The sequence below is a fragment of the Caloenas nicobarica genome, chromosome Z (assembly GCF_036013445.1).
Source record: "Caloenas nicobarica isolate bCalNic1 chromosome Z, bCalNic1.hap1, whole genome shotgun sequence".
NCBI lineage: Eukaryota > Metazoa > Chordata > Aves > Columbiformes > Columbidae > Caloenas > Caloenas nicobarica.
In genome coordinates this window covers 58,744,538-58,766,527 of record NC_088284.1, presented here as the reverse complement: position 1 = coordinate 58,766,527, position 21,990 = coordinate 58,744,538, and the positions used below count along the sequence as shown (strand labels likewise).

General features: G+C 41.7%; 1 protein-coding gene across 4 annotated transcripts; it reads left to right on the top strand.

The window, feature by feature from the left end:
- The first annotated feature begins 1,611 nt into the window (after window positions 1–1,611).
- Window positions 1,612–21,346, top strand: ZFAND5 (zinc finger AN1-type containing 5). Of its 4 annotated transcripts, XR_010607862.1 has the most exons (8): window positions 1,881–1,954; window positions 5,246–5,406; window positions 5,833–5,944; window positions 6,356–6,453; window positions 14,735–14,860; window positions 15,114–15,337; window positions 17,169–17,301; window positions 19,922–21,346. XR_010607862.1 is itself a non-coding variant. In XM_065656664.1 (6 exons), the coding sequence occupies exons 2-6, from the start codon at window positions 5,253–5,255 to the stop codon at window positions 15,260–15,262; spliced, it is 639 nt and encodes a 212-aa protein (XP_065512736.1). In that variant the 5' UTR covers window positions 1,612–1,796; window positions 5,246–5,252; the 3' UTR covers window positions 15,263–17,010. The 4 variants fall into 4 exon arrangements, 2 of the variants coding, with proteins under 2 accessions (XP_065512736.1, XP_065512735.1); XR_010607861.1 differs by lacking the exon at window positions 17,169–17,301 and having other exon boundaries at window positions 19,922–21,344; XM_065656664.1 differs by lacking the exons at window positions 1,881–1,954; window positions 17,169–17,301; window positions 19,922–21,346 and adding an exon at window positions 1,612–1,796 and having other exon boundaries at window positions 15,114–17,010.
- The last annotated feature ends 644 nt before the right edge of the window (window positions 21,347–21,990 follow it).

The window sequence follows — 21,990 nt, the reverse complement described above, 5'->3', positions numbered from 1 at the left end:
TTTTTTTCAGATGAAGTGGTTTAGAGGCACACAAATGTATGCCCCAATAAACTGCTGCCTTAGAATATCACTAGAACACGGCAGAAACTGTGCTTAAGAAAAGCTGAATTACTCAAAACAATTATATAAAGCAACTTTGAATTTTACCACTGATGATGTTCTATTCTTAAGGAAAACATAGCATGCTTGTATGAATTCATTTATTTCCCATCTCCCAGGAATACTGCCTTAAAAAAAAAATGCCCTTAGTTTGCTGTGACAAAGCAAATAGTCATCGTCCTATACCTACTAACAGTGTTTTGAAGCCATCAGGTACCCTGTGTTGCTCTCGTAGTGAGAAGGAACTCTAAAATGGCAAGCTTTTTTCTCCTTCCTTTGACTTCTTTCTCTTTCCCTACTACCCAGGCTTGCATGACCTTTTAATTCACTCTCTCCACAGTGGTGCAGCCTTTCCTTGTCTCTTACCCACCCAGGTCAGCACCACTTCCTCTGAACAGAGTACCCTCATCAACATCCAGCAGACATGAAGTCTATTTATGGCACTTATACTTTCTTCAAAACATCTTTTGGGCACGAAGTACAGAAATATTTAGTCTTGAGGTTCAACAACCCACAAATTTGCGAACCCAAAGGCAAATCAAGGTCTGGTGTTTAAGCCCTCCCTGTGTTTCGGCATGGTGAGAGCCAACACCCAGCAGCAAGCCCTCTACACCTGAGCGTTCAGCCAGAAGGTACCTGGGCCTGTGGGAAGCAGGGCAACCCCCCGAGCAGGCCAGGGCAGGAGGGGACGGGGGTCTGTTGAATATGGGCCGTCACCACAGCCTGAAACACGCGTTTCAAGCCAACACCTCTGCACACTGCCGAGATTATTTCGCTCTTAGCAGAGTACATTTTACAAATACGCAAAAATCAAGAATTTTAGATCGGCACAGTAGACGAGCAGCAGGATTAACTTTTCTGCAACGTCATCTAGCCGAAAGGAACCACCCCCCAGGCGTTCACAACAGCCCCCTCGTGGGGTCTGACAGCCCACGAAAAGTTGCCCAACGCCTGTTTGCCGGGTACTCGGCACCGCTTTACGCGTGAGAAATCGTAAGCTGACATGAAGCAAGAGGATCCAGCCAGGGCGCTCGCAAACAGCAGCTCGGAGGCCAAAGCAAGCGCCCCCGGCACGCCCGGCCGCCGCTGTGTGCCCACGCCGGGGCTCTCCCGGGCCGAGCCGCGCACCCACAGCCGCCCGGCCGCTCCGCTCCGCCCCGCCCCGCGGCCCCGCCCCGCCTCCTGCAGCCGCGGCCACGCCCCCGGGCGGGGCGGGGCGGCCGCTCTGCACACGGCTCCTTCCCGCCCGGCACTGACGTTGCTCTATGACGTCCCAGGAACCGCATCCCGCCCCGCCCCCGCGAGGGGCGGTGGCACCACGGGCAGGCGGGGAGCGCGCTCCCCCTGTCGCCTCGTGCCGCGCCCTCTCCCCGCCCCCGGGCGGCAGCGCGCATGTCCCGGCGGCCGGCCGGGCCTGGGAGGAGGCGGAGCCGGAGGCGGGGAAGGGCTCCTTCCTCCTCCCCCTCCCCGCCCCTCTCCCTCCCGCGCCTTTCCGCCGCCCGCCCCCCGCGCACGGCGCGTCGAGCCTCGCGCCGCCGCCGTTGCGGGAACAAAGGAGGGAAGCGGCGGCGGCGGCGGTGCCGCCAGCTCCGCGCCCGCCGTCCCCCCGGCCCCCGCTCTCCCGACAGCCCCTCGGAGCCACCCGCATCGACTTCTCCGACACCCACCGCGGGGTTTCTGGACCCCGCCGGGAAGAGGTAGGTGGAGAGCGGTGGGCTGGGCTGGTCCCTCCGAGGCCCTCACGTCAGCGGGGCATGACCGGGCCTCCCCACGGGCGACCCCGCCGCCTTCCGCCTTTCCCGGCGGCCTCCTGCCGCCTGGCCGTCAGCACGGAGGGTGGCCGCGGGCCAGGCAGGTGCGGGGCAGCGCCGGCGGCGGCACGATGAGGTTTTCCTGGCCGGCGGCGGGGCCTGGCGGCGGCCGGCCCCGGCGTGACTCAGGGGTTTGCGAGGAGCGGCCCGGCGCCGCCGCCCCGCCGGGGAGCTCCGGCCAGCGTCGCCGCTCCTCAGCCCGGCAGCCTCGGCGTCTTTTGTGTTTCGGTGTCCGAGGCGGGGGGAGGGCAGGGGGGTAATTACGACGTACCGCGCTGCGGGCGCTTGGCAGCGGTTCCCCTTTTGTCTGACTCGCCCAGCGCGTCCGCCGTACCGACCCCTCCGCCCCGCTACCCCCGCCGCGCAGGGGCCAGCGCCCCAGGCAGCCCCGGCGAAGCCCCGGGTTGTTGTGTTGTGGTGTTTCTGTTGTGTAATTGTGGTCACTCTTTCGAGAGGAGGATGTTGAGGTAAGAAAGTATTTGGGTCAGCGAGTCCATCGCTGACGCAGTTCCCGGGTTTTATGGTTGATTTCAGTGCACGTTGGGGTTATTATTTCCGTCATCATGCTAAAACGAGGGCTTGCCAGGCGGGAGCGGCGAGCCCTGCGGGAGGGAGCCGCGCCGTGCCCGCCGCCGCCGGGATGGCCCGGCCGTCGCCTCGGGGGCGGAAGGGCAGCTTAGGTGCGAGGTCCGGGTCGCTGGCGGGATTTACACTCCCTTCCGAGTTTCGCTGGTAAGGGCGAGGGTGAGCGGCGTGACCTACTGTTGGAGTTAACTCGTTGGCAAAAAGGGCTGCTCTTCCTGTCGGGAGGTCCCAGGGCTAAGAAGGAAAATCCCTGAGGTTAAGATCTGCTCGTGTTGGTGGCAGAACGAGATTTTTTTTTTTTTTTTTTTAGGAGGGGTGGGGGGTGAGTTGTTGTTCTGTTTTGTTTGGGGTTTTTTTTACTCCCCTCAAAGGGGAATGGTTGGGTTTAACCACCCACCCGCAAAGTTGTGGGGTGCACTTGTGAAACGGCGGTCGCACCCAGCCGTCCTCCCTGCGCGCTGACGGCGAAAATGGCTGTTGGGAGATGACGGGCTGGTGATGCTGCACTTTCTAGGTGGAATTTCGTCATCCGCACTCCCCGCTCGGCCCTGGAAGGAAGACGGTAGTCGGATTTCGCCGCCGCCTCCTCCCGCCGGGGCTCGGCGGCCCGCGGGCGATATAAATAGGGGCTGATTTCAGCGGCCGGCGGAGCGCGCCGGCCCAGCGCAGCCGGCTGACAGGCGGAAGCGCCGGCGCCCACGTGACGTGACGCGACGCGCGGCGGCGCGCGGGCGCGCCCGGGTGCGGGGGCCGCTCTCGCGGTAACAGGGTCAGCCGGGGTGAGTGTGCGGGCCCTGGTTTCAGAAGAAGCCCAGGTGACACCCGGCGCACCTTCCAGAGCCGGGAAAAGCGCTCCTTCTTCGGCACTGGGTAACAACGGTGTGACCTTTCACTTGAGGGCATGCGTTTCACGTGGCGGAAGAATGTGCTGACCAATAAGCCGCGGAGACTCTTGTTTACAGGGGGTTAATACCAGCATTAGCACCTAAAGCTAGATTTAGTAAGTGCTGAAACGTGTTTGCAGCATGCTAATTTAGAAGTGGAGCAAGTCAGTTGAGGTTGGTGGTGGCAGTGTGTTTGATAGCGCTTTGAGCTTACCTGCTTCATAAAAGGGCGGAAGTTCAGTCTTTATTTGCATTATGTAGCCATGGGCCTACAACAGAGATGACAAGATTTTTTTAGATTTCTGTAGCTGAGTCATGATTTCTGGTGTCTCCCTTGACTGGTGTGTATGGTGGTAAAACTGTATCAGAATAAGTGTGAAGCTGTTTTGTAGTCCTGAAGGGAAACTTTTTACCTGGAAGGTGTTATAAAAGCATAAATACTGGAGCTATTTATAGCTGGAAAACGAGGTCCTGTGACTGTCATCAGGCAAACAGATTAGTTTTGCTTGTTTACTTTCTCCTGCTCTCGATTTACTTTGATCCCAGAAATTTGGTTGAACTAGACAAAGGCAAGCTACCAGTTGCAGTTGTCATGATAGTGGAACATAAATTTGCTACTTGCAGTGTAGGTTTTCTTAGTTAAAATAAGTATTTCTCTATACACTATAACAAATTAGTTTTCAGCATTTTTGACTTCTCACAAGCATTAGCAGTCAAATTTCTCTTACTGTGACTGTTCCAGAATAGGAAGTCAGCAATCTAGAAATTACACTAAGATGTCGGCAGGTGCCATGTACAGTGCTTCTGCTAAATTTAAATTTTGGGAGAAGTGCAGTGTTCTGACATGTCCTCAATTTGTAGCAGATGGCTTGATTATTGTGTTCCAGTTTTACTACCCTTGTGAATCAAGGATTTGGTTGCTCTTCAGTTGTTCTACTAACCTTGCTTTGTAGAGGTTAACCAACAGTGAAAGTGAAGTGTTTTTATTCCTAACTTCTGCAGTTCATGGCAGAGAGTGTGTTGTCTGCCTTGGGGAGACCTGGAAGTCTTGCTCTAACTTTATTAAGACAAATGATTTAACTGGCTTTTTTAAAAAAATATGTAGGCTTGTAATAGAATATATTCAACAGTTTAAAGTTGTTGATTATATTTCTCTTGGAAGAGTAAGACTTGACCTAAACTCATTTTAGAAATGCTCTTAGGTTCTTGGTTGAAGGGCCCGTTGTACGGATGTTGTTGCCAGTTGCTACTCAGTATCTGGTTTAAAGCAATTTAAGCAGTGTTCACTGCCTTGTTTTGGAAACTCCTAAAGATAGGAGTACAAACATTAAATGGCTGCTGCCAATACTTTAGGTATTTTTATTGTTTGACAAATGTACTGTGAGAGTAGGAACTGCTAATAGTGGAATTAGCATCAAAATGGTCCAAGATCAATATTACTGAAAATGAGGCTCTTCTACCCAGAGTTGGGGAAAAAATAAGCTATGTTATTTGCCAAAACTGTTTAGTAGATGTGAACTTGGTCTTGCTTATTCTGCATACCCGTTAGTGCTCAGAGGTTGGTAATAAAGGACTTTTTTGGCTATCAAATTGAATTTGGTCATAACCTGCGTGTGCAGCTCAGTGCCCGACAAGTACATTATTATTCAATATGATGACATTTTTCTGCTCTTAAAGGTTCATAATGATGTTACCTCGCAATACAATTGCAGTATTGAATGGTATATTAACATCCATATAACCCTCTTTAAGAATGCTGATATCACTTTTGCGGGCCTGAGTGAGCAGACATATTTAATTCTATAACCATGCAATTGATTTTGGTGATATGCCAGCTCCTAATGCAGTTCTTGGTTTTATTTACAGCATCGAGATGACTCAGGAGACAAACCAGACCCCAGGGCCTATGCTGTGTAGTACAGGATGTGGATTTTATGGAAATCCTAGGACAAACGGGATGTGTTCTGTTTGCTACAAAGAGCATCTTCAGCGACAGCAGAATAGTGGTGGTAGAATCAGCCCAATGGGTAAGGGTGTGTGTTTCTTTTTTTTTCATTATGCTTTTAAAATAAGACATAGGGAAGATGACAAGGAATCCCACAACATTTTTCAGGAGGACTTCTGAAAACTATGTACTAAAACAATGAGTGTAAGACAGAATACTACTGTAAGTCACAGTAAAGATAAAAACACATTGCTGTGTAGTGTGTTCTGGTCCACTTGGCATTCAGCCATAACTTCCTTTCCCACTTATCCTCTTCTATTAACATACTCTTATACAATCTCTGAATTTTGGTTGTTTGCTAACAGTATAGGCTGTATTTAAGTAAGAAGTAATTTGCAGTAGCCAAGAAGACTGTATGCAGATAGTTCATAGCTGTATATGAGACTATTTGGCTAACGTATATTCTATAATTTGTTCATTACTAACTTGTTAAATTCTTGTTACATAGGAACAGCCAGTGGTTCCAACAGTCCTACCTCAGACACTGCATCTCTACAGAGAGCAGACACTAGCTTAAACAACTGTGAAGGTGCTGCTGGCAGCACATCTGAAAAATCAAGGTAAGATGAAGGTATTACTTCAAGGTTTAAATGACCTATGAGTGTGCAGCAAGTTGAAGGCCTGCAGCAATCCTGCCCTATTACAGTGAGTTTATGCACAAGGAAAGGGACAGTCTACCAGATAGTGCTTTTTAAATCTGTGTAAATAAGAACTAATTAAAATATTTGGTGTTGGACTGCTACATTTAAAAGAATGGTTTTGATTTATCTGGAGAAATATTTGCTACAGGTTTACCTGTTTTCTTCTGGGGAAACTGAGAGTATAAAATGTATTTTGAAGATAGTGGAAGCAGAGGTCAGGAACATGTATCAGAAATTGTACAGATAGTTTATTAATGGATCTGGGCAGTTTAAGCTTTTATTTTGAATGCAAAACTAATGTAAATTATGTGTTTCACTCTACTTAAACAGAAATGTGCCTGTTGCCGCTTTGCCTGTCACACAGCAAATGACAGAAATGAGCATTTCAACAGAGGATAAAGTAACGCCGAAAACAGAGATGGAGCCAGGTGTGTTTTGCAGAGTAACAGTGGGTACAACTGGTGACTTAACAGAAGCCAACGGTTTGTTAACTTTCAAAGTAGGCATCTCCTGTTATGGTGATGGTCTTGAAGGACTGCTAAGATGATTGTTCAGGATGCTTTAAGAATACTCTTTTATCAGAATCAAGAAAAAAGGACTAGTGCCACAATAGAGTTTTAAGATGCGCATTCAATGTCGGTCAAACAATTGACACCTGGGAGGGAAGTTTTGTCTCCCAAACCTTTGTTTTTAAAAGTAGGGCACTCAAAACTTGGATTTGGGCAAGGTGTTCAGTTTCGAAGTCAAAATGTTGAGATTTCTGTGTATTAGCTAGCAGTACAATTCCTGCTGACTTATGGCAGTCAGAATGGCTTGTTGTATTCAGAGAATGGAGTTCTTAATAAATTCATTTCTACAGAGGAGTGAGGCTGTGGAGGAAAGGAATATGTGGTTTAAAGATACTAACAAAAGCTGTTTAGGGTCCTTGAACTAATTGAGTAATCAGACACAACCAAAGCATTGTTCCACAGATGTAGGATACTTGCAGCCTTAATTATGGGGTGTGAATTGTCAGTTTAAAAGCTTTATTCTTGTACTGGAAGTCTGTAGCTGTAGTAGTTAAAATTTAAAGTGTAAACTATTTCTTGGAGGGAGGCAGGAAGGGGCAGCTTTCTTAACTACAAGTAGTGAGTGATTGAATTCACATCAGTTTGTTCAAATGGGTATCAACACACTTGTTCCTACTTAGACATATCAACACTTGTTTAACGGTTCTGAAACAGTCTCAGAACACTAAAATATGTTTAGTAGGAAGTCTGTTCACTCATGCTGAAGATAAAATTTTTTCAGCTTTGAAGGCAGTGAGGTGAAAATTGTGTAAAGTGCTGCTCAGCCCTATATGAAAATGATTTTTCTCTAGATATACCTTTGCAAGCAAAACTACTCTAACACATGATATTTAATTGCTCAGTATTTGTACAGAGGACTTTACCATTTGCAACAGGTCATGCTGAGTCAAGATTCTGTGACGTGAACTAAAGTACAGTTATGCAATATATTGAGTTTTTGATTATGTATAGACTGAGAGAAGATTTTTGCAGGTATTGACTTCCTATAACTGATGTAATCTGAAGAGGCCTTCTGTATGTAACTGAGAAAGAATTTAGCCTTTGCTACAATATTTATAAACCCATCTTGCCTTGTTATGAATTCCTACCTGAAATGTGGCAAGCAGGAAAGAGGAATACATAAAATGGTAATGTGACTTTACTCTTATTAGAACTGCCAGTGGGAGTTTGTCCTTTTGCCAGGTCTAAAGGACAATCATCAGTTACTGTTGATGTATTACCTGCTTTTCAGGTACTGTGGGTCCACTGTATGGTGGGTAGTGTCACACAGCACTCCGACTAGAATATGGGGCTGAAAAATCCAAAAGCAGTCAAGGTACTTAGGTGTTGCTGTAAATAATATCGCAGGTAGAAACCAGTAAAAGCTGTCACAAGCTGGAGTAGAGATCACTGGAAAAACTACCAGAGAACATAAACTACCAGAGAACTTACACATGTCTGGAAAAACCTTTGTGGAACTTTTTGAGTACATATCTGTAAATCTGTGAGGCAGCCTCAGTTGCTGTATTGCTTGAGTTCCCTTGTAAGTGTTATGGTTTGGCATAGGTTAGTGTCTGTATTCTTAGGGTTTGTAGGACATTTAAAATACACAAAGTGTTGGCTGTATTCAGTGGCACATTGATCTCTGTCTTGCAGGCAGGAGAGGCTGGCCTAGGCTTTTTATAAAAATTCCAGTCACACTTGGTCTAGTTGCATTTTTCTTCTCTTCCTTTTTCCACCACCATCCAATGTGTTGGTCTCTCCTCTCAAGGAGGAACTGAAACAATGGTAAATAAATCACATTGCCTCATAACAGCAAAGCTAATACTTTCTATAATGTGTAATTCTCTAAGATAATGCTACAGTCATGGAGTTGTTAATGAAAACATAGCCTAGCAAACTGAATTTCATAACCATCTATCATATAGTAACAAATCATGAACAAACAATGTAGCCTTCAAGCCAAGTGACTTGTTCTCCTTTCAGTGTCTTCAACAGTATTAAGCCATCTTCTGCCAGATTTTCATTAGCAAATGAAATTCTGGATATTTTCCTTACAAGCCAGAAAGTTAAAAATAGAATTGCATCTGGTCAACTGATTTTTTAAAAAAATTTTTTTTTAGCAGTCTGTAGCATAAAATTACACTTGTTTGCTGTAGGAATTGAAGCAAATGCCTTGAAGGTGATGAACCTGAGAACCATGAAGCAATTAAGCTTAATAGGCTTACTTTTCTTGTTTGGTTGGGGTTTGTTTTTTTTTTTCCTTAGCACAGGTTGAGGTTGCAACCTGGATTCTTGTTCAGAACAAATCTGATGCTAAGACAACTAATTGTGTCTTAACATTTGAAGGAAGAAAGGCATGATGGATGTAACTGACCTATTTGGTCAGTCTTAATATGCTATGTTTTCTTGTAACTTGTAGTTTTTTAGTTCAACGTACTTGTTTGTTGCAATTTTGTAGTTGAATCGTACCATGTCTTTGCAGTTCTGTATCTGAACTGCTCATCAGCCAGAGAAATCTAAAGACCTTTGTGTCCAAGCTCAAATTCTTAAGTGGGCATTACTTACAAAATACTTTTAATAGGCAAACACCTTTCCTTTCCTTGTGTTATGCTATCAGAGCAAGAGATTACCAAGTTGGTAAGGCATAGTGGAGCCCCTGCTTAGGAAATGCAGAGGTTTTTTTAGCAGGTATTCAAATTGAAATGAAAGATCCATACAAGCAAGATAATTGAGTTACATAGAAAGCACCAAAATTAAACTGATATTTGAAATAAGTATGTTTAAACAATCATTATTTCAAGCATATCGTATTTTTAGCGTTTTCTTGTGCTTTTGTAAATAATTACCCTGCTGAATGATGAGTCTGCAGTCAGGTCTGTCGGTCTTTCCAGACATAATTAGTATCAGCATGTGTATCAGAGGTTTGGGTGGGGTTTTTGTTTCATGGTTTTGTTTTGGTTTTTTTAAACCCAATAATAGCTCCGTTTTAGGGAGTAATATGATTAGCTGTCATTTTGTGAAGCTACAGCTGCAGAGTAGCACTACTTATAAAGAAAGTGAACCAGAAATGGAATAGATTAGTTTAATTGCATTTATGTTGTAGCTTACCCTTTCTGTTCCTGAATTAATCAGCTTCAGAAGACAGTAGGCAATGGTGGTTGGCTCACTTGTCTCTTGGCTTTCTACCAAGCTAATATGATTAGACTTATTTTGCAGCTGTCCTGCATTCAGGTTGAGACCCTGCTAAGGGTTACCCTCGCTTATATTGTAGATAGAACTAGTGCGTTTTATGTGTGTGTACAGTGTGTTGCAGGAAATATTGTAAGATTTTGAGTAGACAGCTTACGAGATGGTGGCTTAACATGGTAACTACGTGATACTTCTTAAATATTGTCGTAATGAGTGCCTTGTTAATTCTGATGTATTTTCACACATGGCTATAATATTTTAATCATGTTGCAATCTGTAGACAGTTCCTTTCTGGCTGTTGGTAAAATTATCTGATATTAAAACTCTGTCTTGTGTTGAAAATAAATAGCTTGTCTTCAGGTTTTCCACGTCTGCTGTAGCTTCAGTAGATGCCCCTGACTGAAGCAATTCTGAAATGGAACAAGTAGTCTCTTCTAAGCCTTGAAGCTGTCCATCTTGGAGAATAAGATGGGACCCAGCTGTTGGTCCTGTGCTTGTTGGTGATAGGATGCTATTATTATTTTAACAGGTATACTACAGACATCAAGTCTTCATGGTGACCAAATTAAACCATATTTATGTGGAATACTGAAACTAGGGTATCTTTAAATTCTATTAATATTACAGTAAAGCTATTCAATATACCTGTTAGAGTTGGGCATGTAAGAGACAAGTTACAGAACATTTCTATTCCCTTTCTTTGACATAAAATTAAACATGCTGGAAAAAAATTTATTCTGCCGCCTTTCATCATGGACACCAGGGTAGTTAGTTCCTGAAGAATAAAGTATTTAAGCTCAGGAAGCTTGATTATGCATGAGTATTGTCTGTCTTTTCAGACTAAAATTTCATATACGAGTCCATTGTGTTAAACCCAGTGTAAGGACTGCACAATCTGTAGTGCAGCTTTCTAGTTCAGTACTGCAGAAGTGCAGTCTAATGTCTTTCTGATGACCTTTGGACTTCACTTTTTTTTCTCTCTTGTTTTAGTTTTTCCCATTTTTCCACGGTGGGAGTTGGGAGGTAGCTTAATCAATTCAGAATGCTTAAATCAATCTCTTTTTGTGCTTTCAAGACTTTGCTCCACTGGTATACTTACCATTTACTAGTACCACAATAGTCATGCAGCTTAAGCTGTTTGAATCTTATTTTAGTGAATTTTTGTTTAGTTAGAGAAGCTTCTAAAAACTTCTTGGTGTTACTTCAGTTGACCTGTCTTGTCACTTCTCATGTACAGAGGGTTAAAAAGTAAGATTGCTTCATTTTCTTCAGATTTTGTTCAACAGAAACATTGGATTAGTTCCTTTCTAGTGGGAAAACACCTACAGTAGGTGTGTTCTTGTGAAGCAGCCATACTAGTTCCACTTAAATAAGAGAAGAAACTTGTTCACAGTGAGGGTAACAGAACACTGGAACAGGCTGCCCAGGGACGTTGTGGAGTCTCCTTCTCTGGAGACATTCAAAACCCACCTGGACGCCTTCCTGTGCAACCTCATCTGGGTGTTCCTCCTCCGGCAGGGGAATTGGACTAGATTTTGAGGTCCCTTCCAATCTCTTAACATTCTGTGATTCTGTGATATAAGGAAAACTACTGTCAGTTTTGAAAATGCTGTTTTTAGAGTGATTTTTAATTTTAAATTGTGGTCCCACATAGTCACTGTGGCTTGATAGTTAAGCATCTGAGCAGTTTGTAGGACATTTCTACTGTGGCATGTGACTAACTTTTCTCATCAGTGGCCTTGCTGTTCCCACATACCTTTTGTAAAGATGCATCTTCAGGCTACATATGAAGTAAATTTTCCCAAATTCATGATGCAATGCCTGTATTTGTGCAGGTTTTTTTCAGGCACCTCTCCAATACTACAATTATGTTAGTCTTTACTAGCAGGTTGGTGATGGTCGTCTTTGTGCACGATGGTTATGCATCTTACAATGTCTACAGTTAATAATTTAAGATGAAAATAATAGTTAATAAAGGCCCAGTTCTGAAAATCTGTTGCTTCTATGGGGTTTTTTTGTCCTTGTAATAGAACTGGTCTGGTAAAATTCAAGTAAAGTAAGCTTGATCTGTTAATGTCTTGAGCCAAAGGTTGAGAAGGGAAAGGACCAAGGTGATGGACAGGGTACATGCAAAGGGAAACTCAGTTAAAGTGACAAAACCTGTTTTAGCAGTGAGGCCTACAGGTCTACGAGGTCTACAGGTACTAGTAACCACTATTTTCCAACCTTCAACATTTGTTCAGTTATTCGTGGTGATCATATAGCAATCACTTAGAGCGCTCTGCCTGATGATTAATACTGTGTAACTTAGAGCATAAAATGAATTTAATATATTGAGCACTGGAATTGTATTTGCCCGGTTGGATTTGGCTTCTGTGCTAAAGGAAGCCTTCTGTGACAAGCAGTTGTCAGGATAGCATCTGGATTTATATTGGTTCCTGATGTCATGGCGGAACAACTACAATTTACAGTATTTTTCATCTGAGCCACAGGTTGATGAAAAAGGACTTTTGTTCTGTGCTTTAAGTAAGAGACATGTTAGGCAGCTTTGTCCCTGTCCTAGCCATTATTCAGAAGCATATTTATGAAGGTTTAACATGAAAATCTCATAATCAGACTTTGCTGACGTAAAAGAATAGGAGAATCCTTTATTCATGGGGAGTAATACATTGAACATTTTAATTAGCATTTAGGGGGCTGTGTCCCATCTTGTCTTGGGACCTTCTAATGCCTGTTACTGCATGTTGTGTACTGCTTTTTCTTGGAACATGTTTTAGTTGTGGGGTAAGGGTCATGTTAGAAGCCCTTTCACCAAATGTGCCTCTACGGATTCTTAGGATCACTTTACACTTCCTGGGCTGTCAGTTGTCACAGTTTCTTTATGCAAAGGAGAAAGTATACCTGTAGTAGTTGGTAACATTTTCCCTTAGATGGATTTGTTCTCAATGTCTTTGTTTTGTGATAGAGTGATTTACTAGGCTATCTCTTTTCCTTGGTGATTCCTAGGAAGTTGCTCTTTCTAATTTTCCTTCCTTGTTGGCATGTTAGGCAGTGATAATGGTTGTTCCTCTTCTTTTTCTCTTAGTGCATGTTTTGAGTGACTTTAATGATTTAGGTCATGATTGATTTGCTGCTGCTTCTGCATTTTATTTTTTCATCTGATTGAAACAGTATGCATGTTCCCAGGGCTCATATTTATAAGTTGGTTCTACTGCAGATGAAGCTTCCCCCTGGATAGCTGTACACCAAATTGCAAAGTGTGCAAGCATTTCTGGTTCCTCTATTTCATCTCCCATGGTTTATGATTAACATTTCATTTTTAAACAAATTAGCAATATAACAAGTCTAAAAGGGGAGGTCTTTATGCTGTTTTTTTAACACCATAGCTGATGGCCATTAACCAGGTTGGATGATATCCAACAGGTTTGCACTGTGATATCACTGGTCTTTAACCTGTTTTTTGGTTGCAGGCTATCAAATAGATTACCTGATACTGAACACTGTTTTCCTTGAGATTTAAGGACAAGTTCAGAGGATCATATCTGTTCATCTAGAAAATGTTAATCAACAAGACAAAGAAGTTTTCTCAAAAAACCAAAACCAGCAGCAGAGATTAGTCCAAAAAGCACCATTACAGTCATGATTGTAGTGCTAGTGCTGTAGTATAATAGTTTTCTTATCCCTCAGACTTGGCAAAATAGTATTAACACTGAACTTCCCAAATTAAAAACAAAAAAACTATGCAAGATGACAAAATATAAATGTAGTAAGTAGCCTTAGTTGTTCATTATGACTGTTGCTATAATACATAAGTAAAATATAAGAAAATATTAGCAACTATTGTTTTACTACATTATGGTTTTGGGTGATGAGCACTGAAGGTTTCTTGTTACCTCTGAGAGCTTGTCACTCAATTTATTCTAGAATGCATTTTGTAGTTTGTTCCATTTTAGAACAATAGATGTCATCATACAGCTGGGAGTGTTCACGAAAACGGTACCAGGAGCAGGTGTCGAAGTTCTAGGCAAACACACCTCCCTCAGCTTTCTTCTGTTTTAGTTGGGATACAAGGAGGATATTAGAAAAGTTTACTTGATTGGTTGAAAGAATACTTTTTAAAACTAAATGACCAGGTTTGTGAAATGACAAATTTTTATCCTTCAGGCAACTTAAGAGGTGACTCAGGTTTGTCTGAAGGTGTTAATGACAGGCAAGTAAAAAATGACTCATTCTAACTATAGCTGCTTGAACACTAAAGCTGAATACAGTACAAAAATACAAAAAATAGTCATTGTAAATTTGCACTTTGTTCTTTAAATTACTAAAAGCATCAAAAATGTGAGGGCTCTTTTGCACTGTGTGTGTTTTGTAATTGTATTCTCGATGTGTCACAGGATCAGTGGCTCGCTAGCTGCTGTCTTGGTGAACTGTTTAGGCATTTGACTTCACAAGCATAGTGGCAGAGTAACCCAGTACGATGATAGTAACACATTATTACCGAATTTCATTTGCTTCTAAAATATGTTCCTATGAGTTGTATTCTCTACAGATATTCCCTCTGTTCAGCAACTTTTAGCTGTGACAATATTGTTATTGTTTCAGATGAAATGTTACTTGATCATATCTTTTTTAATATTAAATTTGTACATAGAAGTTCTGTAGTGCTTTTCAAGCCTTTAACCACAGTATACACCTATTTAGATGTAACAAATAAGTGCCTTACATTTTCTAGCTGGTGGAACTGTGAGGAAAATGATTCATCTTGAGCAGAGCCGAAAGGGAAGAATAGAGTACCTCAGCTAGTCTACAAAAATGTAAATCTGGAGTAGGGATTTCTGTGTAGTACTTCAGAGAACAAACATCAGGGTCCTAGGGGGAATTAATCTTTAAGAAATACACATGCTACTGAATAGCTAGTGAAGTCAAGAAAAGGAAATTTAACCTCTATTTCCTTTCCTTTCTTTAACAGTTGTTACTCAACCAAGCCCATCAGTTTCTCAGCCTAGTACTTCGCAAAGTGAAGAGAGAGCTCCTGAGCTGCCCAAACCAAAGAAGAACAGATGTTTCATGTGCAGAAAGAAGCTTGGACTCACAGGTATGAAACACTTCATCAGTTTTGAACAGATCTGTATGATTTGTTTCCTCTTGCTAGATTAAACTTGATTAAATGTCTGTAGACATTAAACTTATTTACTTCTTCAGAACCCAAACAAGTTAGTGCAGCTCTTTGTTTTTCTCACTCTGTCAGAGTAGACAAACATACCCCCTTTGTAGTGACTAAGACCTTGATTTACAACTTAATTAAATATGGAGCTTCCTAGTGATGTTGCTTCTTTCTCTGTGTACAGGAATTGACTGCAGATGTGGAAACTTATTTTGTGGACTTCACCGTTATTCTGACAAGCATAACTGCCCGTATGATTACAAAGCAGAAGCTGCAGAAAAAATCAGGAAAGAGAATCCAGTTGTGGTGGCTGAAAAAGTCCAGAGAATATAAATTAACCTGCTGTGAAAAGACTGACTGACTTTCTGTTTTGTTTTGAATATATCCTAGGAAAACACGGAAGAGCAGGTGCATGGCCGTTTTCCTCTGTTCTCCAGAGTTTTACTTTCATTCTTGTCTGTCTTCATGATATTTCAGAATGTTTGGGTGTTTGTTACAGGCAGAATTGGATAGATACAGCCCTTGAAAATATATATGCCCTCCCCAGAATATAATTGGATTATCAGAAACTTGCACAGGAATACACACATGCAGAGAGGACAGACTCTCTAGTTCACAGTGCCAAACAGATATATGCTATCTGTATGTTTGTAGCAGATCTGCTGTTTGAGATGTTTGAGGTATATAATCATGGACTAGTGTTACGTGCCTGTTTTGGAGAAGGATACATCAAAAAGGTTGGCAGTCTACTTCTGTCAGTTAAAATCTCATTGTAATTTTAGTTTCCATGCTCCGTTGTTTTCCAGCAGAATGTAAGCTATGTAGAGGGATCCAACAGCCCAGTAAGATCATGGAATACCACGTTGGAAGGGACTACAAGGTTCATTTGTTCCAACCTTTCCTAGCAAAAGCACAGTCTAGACGAGATGGGCCAGCACCCTTTCCAGCTGAATCTTAAAATCATCCGGTGTTGGGGAATCCACTGCTTCCCTGGGGAGATTATTCCAATGGCTAATTGTTCTCATGGTAAAAAATTTTCCTCTGGTATCCAATTGGAATCTCTCCAGGAGTAATTTGTACCCATTACTCCTCATCTTTTCTGTGTGACTCCTTTGGTGCCGTGTTTAAGACAGTCCCTTATCAATTGCACTGAGAAAAATGGAAAAAATCAGATATATATGAGAAGAAAATTATTTGGAAAAGATTGCATTAACTTTAAAATAGTGAAAATAGGTTCCCAAAGGAAATGTCCTGCTAGGCACTTATGAACTAGCCTGCAACAGAGTTGTCTGTTTTTCGTTGCATAGCTAAAAATGTTGTGTAGCACAATATTGTAAGATTGGTTTACAAAAAAAACCAAGTTACATATGTTTTTAGACATACCACAGCAGCTCTATCAAGCAACATGTCTCGGTAAGTTGCTGAAGTATTAGAGCAGTTTATTATTCATGTACTATTTATGTTCTGTATGTTCTGAGTTGAAAAGAATATCGGGAGTTTTTTTTCCTAGTTTTAAATGTTAACAGTTGCATCATTCTGCATGGAAAACCATACTCAACATGGCTGCTGTAGACTTAAGTGGTAGCTGGAACCACTCTTGGAGGGCTGCTTTACCATTTTTAATTGTACTTGGGTATAGGACTGTAGTGTTCTTGGGTGTATTGCATGGGCTGCATTATCTACAGCATTGTACAGTAACAACTCTAGAAAAGGCAGTATACTTCACTGATGCTTGTCTGGTAATATCACTTCTGTGTTATAATGGAAGGGTTTTTTGTGATGTATGAAACTTGTGTTTTTTATATAAACAAGTACAGTTTAGACTAGTGTTGTGGTAATGCCTGTTTTCATCTGTAAATAGTTACGTATGCACACAAGGCGCTACTCCTGAACTTCTTACTTTTGTTGCAGTATTCATTCTTAGTTTTTGCTTCACTATTAAAAGCAACAGGTTTTTGCTTCTAACTTCCTTCTGAGTTATTAGATATGCAAACATGTACAGATAGTTCATATTTATGTATTGCACATAATCATGCTACCCAGCATCTATGCTATATTGTATTATGTAAATAATAAAAATGTACAGAAGGAAATACTTCCTTTTGTGATAGTTCATTGCTTTTAGTTATTGCTGTAATCAGAAGCTGACCATGTAGAGGTTGAGGTGCAAAGTTAGTACTAAGTTCTTATAGATGTCATCTTTATGCTTAAGCCTGCCTATGTCCTTATTTCTTGTTAGGATATACTAATGTCTTTTAAGATGACTTGCATGAGCAGCTGGAATACAGACAACTACTTGATGGCCCGACAAAAATGCCAGCAAACAAGTACTTAAAGGGAGCAAATGAAAGGACTGGCAATGAACTTCAAAGGTTATTTTCTTTTGCCTAAAAATATTATTTCCAGTAGATCCGTTATAATAGAGCCAGTGCACTGACTACACCATTCTGTCCATATCTTCACCAGCAGAGCTGGGCAGAGTTATTGGCACGGTCAGCATCCAAATACAGATGTTAAATATGCCATGTTTATCCTTCTCCATGAGAAGAAGGACAGAGCACACAGCACATCTTCCTTTGGAGGAAGACATCTTCACTGCTGGATAATGCATAAAAATTGCTTACATCAGAAATGATAATGTGCATCCCACCAGTCAGCTGATACTCATGACAAGTTACTACTACAGCCACTGTATATACCACCAATAGTGGAAGATAGGCATGCTCTGGGACTTCGTTTTCCAGTATGAATTTTATGACTTAGTCATGAAACTGCTTTAAAGCACCAAAATCATAATTGTTCTACCTTTTGTATTAAAGTGAAATCAGCTACTCCACTGCAGCATAAATGGATTTTTGGTTGGTTGGGGTGGGTTTTTTTTTGGTTGGTTTTTTTTTGAGAGGGACCTGAGAACTCCCTGTAACTGTAATTTGAGGAGAAGGGGTCTGGTTTTGATGCTGTCATGGCTAGAGTGTTTTAGGACAGGTAATAGTACTGATACTGGTAGTTAAAGGTTGTTATGGTCTCAATTTCTCTGCTTTTTCACCTGAACAAAGGCTGTACTTGGGAAGATGCATTGAAATAATTGATTTCAGTAGACCTGTGGCAGAAAGCATGGAATGAAAAATCCCTCATTGTCTTGTAAAATCATGAATACTATCATATGTAAATTGCCCACAAGTAGGGAATGAGCTCATACTCAAAAGTACTCAAACTTGCTTCTTTTAATAACTTATGTAGTGCCTGTAATCTTTCAGGAGCCCTAATTCTGCTGAGGCTTGCCAAACACTCAGAGGAGGGGAAGGTACTTTATAAAGAGCAGGTACTGACAAAGGATGGAGGGCAGGTGGTAGTATTTAAACTTAGGTGCAGACACTGGTACATCTTCCTTGGCAAAGCGTAAGAATGTAGGTGCAGTGTCGTCCAGATCTTCCTCCCCACTGCCCAACTTGCAGACTGGTATATATTCCTAAAAGAAATAGTTAACTCCTATGGGACTGACAGTCACAGTCAATTTTAGTAGAGTGGTATTAAAATGCTTTGAGAAAAAGTCTGTCTTCTATAATGTCTAAACACAAGCCATTCATAAAACTGCTGTCACTTGCTCTTTCAGTTTAAAGTGACAAACAACTATGAATAAAATACCTGTCTTCCAAGAAAGAAAGATGATCACTTCACATGACACTGGTCCCACTTGGCTGTTAGGCTGAGGTGTTCTTAATTTACACAGAAAACACCCAGTTCTGGGAAGAGGCTTCCTCTGTCCCAAACAAGTTTACCAGGTTATGGGAATGTTTTTTAGTTAGGGCACAAAAAGGAACATACAAACAAATGAGTAAATGAAAGCAGCTAGGTGACTAAAACTGTTTGGTAATCTTCAATCTGAAATGCTTGCCTAGCTATAGTGTTACAGCTGTGCAATAGTATGTTCTGCAGGATTCTCTGCAAACTTACTGACAGCTGTTACTGTTAAATCTGAAATTCGGAGTATAGCGACAAGCTTCCTGTGGTGTTTCTAACCTGTTGCTGTGAGGCTGATGAGCTGCCAGATGGCTTTGTTGGTTGTGGTGCATAAGGATGCCATGGAGTTGAGAAGCCCTGACTACCTTCCTGGTACTTAGCCCTTTGGAAATGTGCTTCTGATCATGAGTTATTCGGACACGTGTTTTGGAAGGTCATTATTCACAAGTGTAAGGGCATATCTTATGCGCTTGTATTTGTCATGTCTCTCAGTGTCAGTCTCTCAAAGGATACTTAATAAGGCTTTGACTTGTGCCTGGTATATATAATGACTCAAAACACATGTCAGTTTCTCGGCATTCCTAAGCAGCTCAACATCAACTGATGGTGTACTTGAAGGAGAAAGTTTCCGATAAGGAAATTGGCTTGTTTCAGGTATCCAGGTGTGTTAAATAGCAATGATTCAGTAAGAAAAGGAACTTTGCTCGCTGTATAGCTGTGTGATTTTATGTTTGTTTTATTAGTTTCGCAGCCAGCCAAACAATGCAAATGCATTTTCTCACAAATGACCTATTACTGACTCCCTTGATGTTTTTTGTAATTAAACACCCAGGAAATTTGATGGACTGTGCTCTGATTCGGGAGATACAAAGGGCTCTGTCAGTACACCCAAAAGTACCTGGATTCCATTGCAATTAATACATGACAAACCCAAACAGTTAATTGAGGGGAGCAGTTAGAAAACCCAAGCTGGAAAAAATGAGAGTGGCTACCTGTGAAAATGTTAAAACATAGCCCAGGAGAAAAGTTCTCTGTGTGAGTGCAGTGAGGATTAGTTATCACCACAGTGAAGTCAATATCTAACAGAAGAGAGTTTTAAATGCCATTTCACAGCACGGAGTTACCCATTAATCTCCTGTAAACCCTTCAGTAGAACATTTTTCAGCCTTTAAATTGACCATTGTACTAGTAATTTAGTCATGGCCAAAGAAGAAATAGCATTTGTTTTTGGTTTTGTTTTCTTTTTGCTAGACCGAAGAAAATACAGAGACTGATTCTGCTTGAAAGGACACATCAGCACAATGAAGTGGAACCAAGGACCAGATTTCTGACTCATAAAGAATTCAATTCAGTGGAAGAAGCAAGTCTTGGTATGTGGGATGCAAAATAGCAGAGTATCAGCAGCCTGTGATTGAAATTAAATGAGAATAGAGGTGTAAAACTGTTAAAGATGGCAGTACTGAAATAAACACAAGGATCAACAGCTACAATGGCAACCCAAGACACTGGCTTGACTGCTGATTTGTGTAGATAACAAATCTGTACCATTAAAAAAAGTGTGTCGATTATTGAAACGACTGGAGTCACAGCTTCCTGAAGGTGTGTCTCACTCTTGCCTTTTGTACTAGATGGTAAGATGTAGGTGACAATTTTTTTTTTTTTAATGTCAATATCATTTTGGTGTCTGTTTCTCTCCACCAAGCTCGTGGCGAGATTGTGGTAGTATTGGAAGCTGGTTTTCTCATGTGAATGCTACTTTGGCTCAAGCGCCTAAGTAAGGTATCTGTATCTTTACTAAGCCTCCTTGCAGTCCTAGCTTTTTTTCTCTCAGTATCCTCAACCAATTCACAGCATTTATTCCTGAGTAGCAATAAGTCTGGTTATCACTAACTGAAGTTTATTTATTATGGAGAGAAAATAAAGAATAAATATGATAATTGTGTCTACTCTTGCAACAGAATACAGGCATACAGGGTAGACTATCTTGTATGATTAGTCCTGATCCAAGGCAGGTTAAATCTTGCACTTAGCTGACTGTATGGGCACTTGAAAGGTCTGTAGGGTGAAGTGCCTCCCCCTCTGCAGGCATTTCATAGTGAGGTTACCCATCATCTGTGCCAAGCGAAGGCATTTCTAGAGCTCCCCCTCCTTCCGAGTTCCCATTGGGATGCCTGTAATGCTAAATTACTACCATTGCAGCGTGGTGCTATTTTGAATTCACACACAGGTGACTTTTCTCAATTACGTTACTGTGACTATGGAGAAAGTTCTTTGTTTTTTTCCTTTTGTTGTGCATGTATTTTTTTAATATGTATAGGGGGGTGCGTGGATCAAGGAATCTTATATATAAAGTATAAAGTTCCTTCCTATTTTTCATTTTTCTTCCAGTTAACATTCCATATCTCAAAGGATTCAACTGAACATAAGCCTGATGTTTGCAATGTCATATAGTATAGAGTGACCATGTCTGTATAAGACCAGCCTGAATATCAGAATAAGATGACCTTCCTTAGTGAGACAGACCGGGGCCGTGTTTACTAAACGAACCACCAAGGCTGTCTTACTCATGGAAAAGGTTTAAATCCAAGGAAAGACTTAGAGTCACTGACTGTGTGATAGCCAAATGTACTTACTCAAGACACCTTATCTTCATGCTGCTCCACCTCATAAGCTACTTTAAAATACAGCTGCGTCTGAATTGGTTTTACTCTTCTCCATACCCACAGCCAGTGAGCCTCACCATGATTTAGTGTGCTGTTTTAAAACGCTTTGGGTGTTATGTTAGGTTTTTGAGGTTGTTTTGATAGGGCTGTGACACTGTTGATGTCAAGTCACTTTTAACCTGCTCTTCCTGGTTCAGGTGTTTTCAGGTTCTTCCTATAGCTCTTTCTGATGGTACAATAATGAAACCAATACAAATGGAGGCAACATGATCTAAAGGATAAACTGAAGCTATGATTCAGTGCAGGGCCCTGCTCGCAGCAGAACATTTCTTTCAGCTTCATTTTCCCACTGTGACCATAGATATCTCAGTCCCTTTATCCAGTCTCTGAAAGGTGCCATTAAATATTAACCAGGCATATTTAGATATGTGTATTTAGACTTCTCTTTGTTGATTGATTTTTCTTTTCAGATTCCATTGACAGTGGTCTTTACATGTAGTTAATGTATTTTGTTTTCTGAAAGCATTTCATTAGTGATATTTACCAGCTTGTTGCTGTACCCTTTTGTGAGAGAAGTGTTAGAAGCACAAGGTGTTTGCTGAGCTACCGAATGGAAAACATGTAGGTGGAGAAATGCTCCCTAAAGCTCAGACGTTT

What these genes read in the sequence shown, in the direction of transcription:
- ZFAND5 (XM_065656663.1), top strand. Translation starts at nt 5,253, where the DNA reads ATGACTCAGGAGACAAACCAGACCCCAGGGCCTATGCTGTGTAGTACA. An exon ending in GAAAACAGAGATGGAGCCAG is followed by an intron (nt 6,454 to 14,734) that starts GTGTGTTTTGCA and finishes TTTCTTTAACAG; the next exon opens with TTGTTACTCAACCAAGCCCA. An exon ending in AAAGAAGCTTGGACTCACAG is followed by an intron (nt 14,861 to 15,113) that starts GTATGAAACACT and finishes CTCTGTGTACAG; the next exon opens with GAATTGACTGCAGATGTGGA.